Here is a 7,756-nt window from a genome sequence, read left to right on the forward strand (position 1 = left end):
CACTTTTCTGATTCAACAGTTCAAAAAGAAATGTTTTCAACTCAAAAAAAGTTCGAAATTTCAACATTTACATCATTATTTATTTAGGGTGAAATTTAATGCGATGGTTGGTTTTATTTTTCATATTTTGAGATAGAAATACAAATTTATTTATTTTTTATAGATAGAATAATTTTTAATAAATTATACATAAATTGTTGTGCGTGCGGAAGTGATTCAAGCAATTTAAAATTTTTAAAGATATTATATATTAATACAATACCAGTAAATTAAGTACTTACGTAGTCTGCATATAAATTAATATTTTTGTGCATAAATGTTGTATAAAAACTTTAGAGATAATATTAAAATAAAGAACTTTAAAAATATTTTTTTTATAAAATTTTGTTTCCTCATTTTTTTTATATAATACTAGTATTACAACGTACTCGTTGAATGCTTATACAATATTTTTTTTCAGTTAGTTTCATCCGCTTTTGAAATTATTTTGCGGAGTATGGGTAGTTTCATAGTTTTGAAACATTATATTATCGAGATATTATATATATATATATAGTATTTTGATCATACCAAAATACTATGTAGTATGAGATTATATAGTATAGATAATATTTTTAGGCAGTAAACATATGTTGAATTTAGAGTTATTATATCTATTTTGTATTTTGTGGAATCTGAAAATTGATATGGAAAATAAAACCAATGCAGAGTAAACTTTTATTAAAAACAATTTGTAGAAATTATCAATGCTATATCCACTGCCAGGTCATCAAGAATAGCCCCACCGAAACGCCAGCTCATCAGGAAAACAGAGGTCAAGTGTGTAATAACCCGACAACCTCGGCTTGACTCCAACGTACGGACATTGCTCCACACTAAACAAACCAAACGTTTCATGTCTCCATTTAATTTCTTCATACTACTCTTAACAATCAAGGAATTTGTGGTACATACCCATGCTTAATTTAGTAAGTTTGTTTCCCCCTGAAAAAGCTATGGGTCCTTTTAATTATTGTTTCACTTGTATTATCTAACTGTGTTTTCTATTAATTATTTTGATCATGAATTCTTGTTAGAATAATCATCATGTGTTGCTTCTGGAAATGTTTGGATAAGATCAATTGATGAGCTGGTGTTAAATTTCTTGCAAAAAGACGTGTTTTAATTCGACAAAAGATCAAGAATAATGCTGCACAACATGATTCAATCTCAAGAAGACCAGCTCTAAATTGTAATCAACATTGATTTCTTTGTTTTATCCTTCATTTTCAACTTATGTTTCTTCTAAATATTGTATTTGTTATTCAATGTGTAAATGATTTTTATTGTTTTTTCTCCTTGGTAGGAAGAAATTTCAAGCCGGCCCCTTTGGAGCTTTTAGAATTTTGTGAGTTTGACTTATTTCCCGAAACAATGCAAGATTTCGAAGCTACATCAACTTCTAATTGTTGTCATGATGAGCAATCATCCTATCCGACTAATCATTCTTTTAATAACTCATACATGAACACATACAATGATATCATGCATAGCGAGACGAAAACCATCGTCGCCTCTGCCTCCATCGCCACCACACCTTCCATCAGCCCCTCGACGCCAACCATCATCACGGCCAGATAAGACTGCATGTCCATAATCTTCGGTTCAACTGATGATTAGATAGAGAATGACATATCATATTCAATAGACTTCACCACACGTTCTTCATCCTTTCATGTCTACTCTTATTCTCAACACATGAGCAATCAAGAACAATTCAAAATTTCTTCGATAGGCAATCGGTTTTCATTAGATATGATGGATGGATAACCGCACACGGCTCATCAGTGCATATCTGAAAGGCAGCAGGCGATGGTGCTTCCACCACTAGGGGTGGTTCCCGTGATGGGACCATGGATTCCGGCAGCTTATGAAAGGGAATGCGGCATGCCTTCTGTGCCATCTTACATTTCTTTAAGGTCCTCGTTACCTGGTTGCGCGCTTATTGATCCCATGATGGGACATTATTTGCATTCATGCGGCATAAATGCACCATTTTCTGCAGAAAATTCAAGGAGTAGCAGAATGCAGAGATGTAAGAGAAAGTAGATTTCGATGTGATTTTTATATGCAAATATATACCAATATGCAATGTAAGTGAGTCTGACATTGTAAAATCTTGAGCATTAATCTTCATTAGAGGCAGTAACTGAATCGAGACAAAGATTATATATATTATTTGTTAGGTCAAGCACGCCAAAAACTATAGCTATTAGTCACCACACAACTTTATTTCCTCATACTTGTGACAGCGCATAGTGCATCTATTTGGGTATTAATGAGTCGGGCTATTATAAAAAAATTATAGCTATTAGTCAAAATACAACTTTATTTCAAAAGAATAACTATCTTCACATATGAAATCTTCGTCGGAGTACGCCACTGTGAAATATTGGTGCATCAGTGAAGTAATCATTGACAATAAGAGCATGTTCGTGTTGACTCCGTTAAGATACCTTCTTTCACGTCTTCCGTTGGAAGTTCTAAGAGCTACCTCAACTAATATTTGTTTTTGTTGAAGTATCAATATCATCCATCAACTCTTCTTCAAAGAGATCAATGATCCTATCGGTGGTGAAGTAATTTGGGTCTTCAGACACTTCGAAATAAAGAATGAAACAAAAAAATGCAATAAAATTGTTGGTTATTAAAAAATCTTAAATGGGCAATTACTTCCCTGACATGATAAATATCAGGAAAATATAATTTCAAGGACAATACAATATATTAACATCAATTTTCTTTCCACGTGTTTAAAAATCTCTTCAACTCTTTTGACAATTTTCTTTCTATGGAGTAGTCTTAAGGTTATCTTAATTAAAGATGTCAAACGTCAAATGAGCAATTACTTCCCTGACAAAATATCACTCGGTGCAGCAGAATTAGGAACAAAAGCAGCATAATTAGTGCAACCCGCGAGGTAGCGCTTAAAGGGGATGTTGAAATGTTATTATCATGTTTGGGACATTTCCCAACCATTCACGAGATCCTGATGGACAAATGGTACTTACTGTGGATTTCCGAAGGGTTTGTACCAACTAAAGGTGCGTCAAATATATCGAAATTTCAATCAAAATATTTTTATACATTCAACTTACGAAAAATTAGCCTTCAGTCCCAGCCGTCGATTTTTTTTGTGTTCAGTCCCTGGGTACTTTTTTAGTACCACATTTCCACATGAAGTGTACCACATTTTGTATGACATAGTACCACAATTTTGTGGGTAGGGAGTGAACCCAAAGAAATATTTTGATAAGAGATTTTTCACCAACTTCCCCTTCAACTTAAATATATTTTTTAATGTTTTTCAAAATATTTAATCAGTTATTAGAGATATTATTTTGAGTATGTTTCGCATGGTTTGAAAACCAAATTCGATTTAATTTTTCGATGTTCAATATTTCAAGTATCGAACTATTGTAATTCAATGTTGACATCCAGCCAATCTTAAGATATTTGTACCATATTTTTAATATTTTGTATCGATTTTAATGTGAGAAAAAAATTATGACATAAAACGATAGAAATAGAAATTTTTTTTTTGATGTTGACATATTTTTTTCTGACATTTTTTGACCATAAATAAAAATATTATATTGGGGATTTATTGATGGTAATGTATTTATTGATAATTTCCCACGTATCCCCCTTAATTGTATTTTATTTTATAAGTGAACTCCATAATTTGACCCCCCTCCAGCCTCTCCTCCTCCCCCATCCAAACAGCCCGAGCATAAACCCTAGTGCTCGCTTCACTGTTATAACGCACGCATAGAGTTGCGGTATCGCCATGAATTGTTCTAGTAAATCTCTAGTTCTCTCCTTTCCACGTAAAAAATAAGCGAAACTAACTTCTTTTTGTCACTATTTTCATTTGGTTTTTTGCTTTAGCTGATGTGTAGTTTTAATTGAAAATGTGTAGTTTCCGGTGAGGTTCCGGAGGAACCTGTCGTCGCGAAGAATTCAGGTCTCCTCTTCGAGAAGCGCTTAATTGAGCGCCACATCTTGGTGTGTACTTTCTTCCTCTTTTTTGGCATTTATGAATTGTGTTGCGTTCTTTATTATCAGCCTCCTGCTTTGTTTTGTTGACAAACATTGCGAATAATCTGTGGAAACTATATGTGGCAATGTACATGAGAACAATTTTGTGATAATGCTTTCAAAAAAGCTGTTGTGGAATTAGGGTCTTTTGTCGTTACTTCTCTTTAGTTACTTGAAGTTCGTGTTTTATTTTGTTTTGTTATTGCTTTTGTTTTTGAAGTAACTGAAGTGCATGTCTCTGTGCATTTTGTTTTCCTCATCGTTTCTCTCATTAGGATTATGGAAAATGTCCAATTACTGGAGAATCTATGACAATGGAAGATATTGTTCCAATCAAGGCTGGGAAGGTATGTACTTTGTAGGATACCTAAGAATTTTGGGGTTGTATTTTATCCATATGTTCTTCAGGTGGAAAATGTCTTACCATTTTCTGATGATGTGTTGATTGAAGAACAATGTAAAGTTTAATGGTTGGAGTTATGTGCAGGTAGTGAAGCCCAGACCAGTGCAAGCTGCAAGTATTCCAGGGATGTTGGGAATGTTTCAGATTGTACGCCTCTCTGTTTCTTGTCTGACCTATTTCATTTTGTAGTTATCGATTTGCCTATGAGGTTTACAATCTGTGATTTTTTTATCCCATTACCCTTCATGTTCACCTTCATTCACTTTGGAATTCAGGAATTTTTGTGAACTCTATTAATTAATTGAAAACAAGTATGTGATACCAATATGTCATCCATTTGTCTTTCAAACATGAAGGTTTTGATGCCCAATTTGTGATTTTTTGCGTGATGCTAAAAAAGTGTTGTCTGCTATTTGAAATTTGAATGCTCAAAACATTGTCGAACTTTGAACTTTTTGAGGTTATTATGAAGGGAACTTTGTTGAGCAATGGAATTTGACATCCATAAATTCTTAATTAAAATTCTTTGTTTCATGATGTCAGACTGCGTATTTGCAAGTACATTGAATCTTTCAGGTTCTGTTTGGTTTCAGCGTTTTAAGAAATCTAGCCAGTCCATGAATTAGCTGTCTACTTGGTTAGTTTTTTTTGTTCTTTTAGCTTATATCTATATTATACCTGTTTGGGCTCAATTGGTAATTTTTTGAATTTCGTAACCATGGATTACTAAAAACCTTTTAATTTGTCAGTTGATACTTCTTTTTCTCATGTCTTTCTTTAAACTAGGAATGGGATGGTTTGATGCTTTCAAATTTTGCGCTGGAGCAACAATTACATACTGCAAGGCAAGAGCTAAGTCATGCATTATATCAGGTACGAATGAGTTGATTGGAATTCCAATGGTAATTAAGTGTGTGTTAATTCTTTAGCTCTTTGTGGGTACAAAATATGTTCACCGTCCTATGGCCTTTGTCTCTGTACCAGTAATGTGCATTTTTTAAGAACAAAATGAATTTGGGATATCACACAATGTTTCTCCTGTAATCATGTTTGACTTTGCATTGCCTTGGGCCTAATTTTCAATTTGTAGCTTGTGCCTTTCCTTTTCTTGGTTGATTATTGGAATTTTATATGGATGAAGTATCATGGTTTTTTCAGCGTCCTGTTTGTGGTTAAATAGTTTATATCTTGTCTTTCAGCATGATGCAGCATGTCGTGTTATTGCAAGATTGAAGAAGGAAAGGGATGAGGCTAGGTCATTACTGGCACAGGCTGAAAGACAGATTCCCTCGTCATTTACTGCTCCAAACGCAACAAATGCTGCTGCATTAAGCAATGGGAAAAGAGGTTATTGACTTGTTGTTCAATTAGCTTAGTTCCTTTCACTTTATTACTCATGATATCTAATTTTGCATGTGGTCCTTTGCAGCTGCTGAGGAAGATGAGATGGGTCCAGATGGGAAAAGAATCCGTCCAGGAATCTCAAGTAGTGTTATTTCTGAGCTTACAGACTGTAATGCTGCTCTTTCACAACAAAGGAAAAAGCGCCAGGTGATAGCTGTTGTATAAATTACAGCTTTGTGAATTAAGAGCATCAATTTAATATTGTAGTAAAGAGTATTTTCTCATTACTTTGCCACCTTTTTTGTAATTTTCTTCCAGATACCTTCGACATTGGCTCCTATTGATGCTGTGGAGAGGTTCACTCAACTTAATAGTCATCCTCTTCATCGAACTAATAAACCTGGCATATTGTCTTTGGATATTCAGTATTCCAAGGTACAAGATAATATACGTGACTAAATTTACCATTTTATTTTTAATTTGACACTTCTTACCATAGAGGAACTTCTTGGCCCTCTTTGAAAAGATTTCACTAGCAAAGTTTATTTGTCTTGTTGTGTGTTTAACATTGTTTAGAAATAAGACATTTTAATAAATAAAGTCTATATGTGCACTGGGAAACATAAGATATATTTTATGATTTGTGTTGGGAAACAAAAATTACAGTCGTCTTGCATGCATGTTTATGTGGCAAAACAATCAAGAGATTCAAGATATAGCGCTCGGGGTGCTATATATTCGAAAAGATCTTATTCGATATCTTGGTATTAACTAGCTTTTAGTACATCAAGACAGCATTTGATTTTAAACTTTGGCTCTTGGGGCACTTGTTATCTAAGTTAGGAATCTATTGGGGTTCTTTGGGCAATTAAAATTTGTTGATTTGTATGGTTCATCTCATGATTGCTTGTATGCTTTCCAATTCACGAGGCAGAAAAAAAATTAAATGATTTTTCGAAATATTATATTCTGTGACTTCTTGTTTGGAAAGCAAGGTCAAGCAACTTGTTGAACAGAAATGTTTTTGTTTGCCACTTGTTATCTAAACAATAATTTTGGTATTGGTTATAAACGTATTAGAATTATTTAACAGTTTCCATCCCACGTTTATTCAGGTCTTAAATAAATTAGAGTGAACTTTTCCTTTTGGAAGTATCTTTAGCACTATAATACATTCGTCACAGAGGCAAATGAGAAAATCTCTATGTCTGTACTCCTTTTGAAGTTGGATATCTATTGGTTTTGATAAAACACTCTATTGGTTTTCATAAAACATTCTCCTCTTGCTAAGAGCGATAATACGCGAAGGAAGAAATTATTTTGGTTTGACCTGCACCAAATTGATGAATCCATCGTTATTTTTGTGTATTCTTTCATTGTCGGAAGGGGTGTTTTGTGATTGAAGAGTACTGAATTACATTTCAGATACAAATCAGAAAATAAAAATTTACGGGAGGTTAACTTCAATTCAACTGTAATCCATTGTGCTTGCGGCTGGCTTGTGTAGTTAATGTTAATCAAATTTGCTGGAAAGTTTGAGGGTATTTTCTGTTTTGGTTCCGGCATTTTTGGAGGTTCCTTTGAGAGTGAGTTTTTTTTTTTTAAATATATCCGGGAGTATATTTGGGAATTAAATGTTTGTTTTGTTTTGTTCTTAATAAGAAACATAATTTACTGTTGCGATCAATCTTGTATGTTTTTGTACTGGTTGATTGCATATCAATAACTAAGGATGGTGGGTACCGTGATTGTAAATTTTTTAATTAAGTGTAGAGTATTTAAAATTTAATGTATGTAGTATTAATTACGATATTAATTAATACAATATTAGAGTATTTTTTAGGAGGGGTGAAAGTTGAAACAAAAAGTATGGTTATATTGGGATATGTGAAGGTAAGTATTTCAAAAAATATAATGAAAATAAGATAG

General features: G+C 33.3%; 1 protein-coding gene across 1 annotated transcript; it reads left to right on the forward strand.

The window, feature by feature from the left end:
• The first annotated feature begins 3,684 nt into the window (after nt 1-3,684).
• LOC140970209 (pre-mRNA-processing factor 19 homolog 1-like) lies at nt 3,685-7,425 on the forward strand. Its single transcript, XM_073431847.1, has 8 exons — nt 3,685-3,842; nt 3,962-4,047; nt 4,356-4,427; nt 4,568-4,630; nt 5,270-5,356; nt 5,683-5,830; nt 5,913-6,034; nt 6,146-7,425. The coding sequence occupies exons 1-8, from the start codon at nt 3,830-3,832 to the stop codon at nt 6,284-6,286; spliced, it is 732 nt and encodes a 243-aa protein (XP_073287948.1). The 5' UTR covers nt 3,685-3,829; the 3' UTR covers nt 6,287-7,425.
• Nucleotides 7,426-7,756: the final 331 nt, after the last annotated feature.

This window comes from Primulina huaijiensis, unplaced genomic scaffold (genome assembly GCF_012295235.1).
Source record: "Primulina huaijiensis isolate GDHJ02 unplaced genomic scaffold, ASM1229523v2 scaffold43375_ERROPOS137452, whole genome shotgun sequence".
In the NCBI taxonomy this organism is placed as follows: Eukaryota; Viridiplantae; Streptophyta; class Magnoliopsida; order Lamiales; family Gesneriaceae; genus Primulina; species Primulina huaijiensis.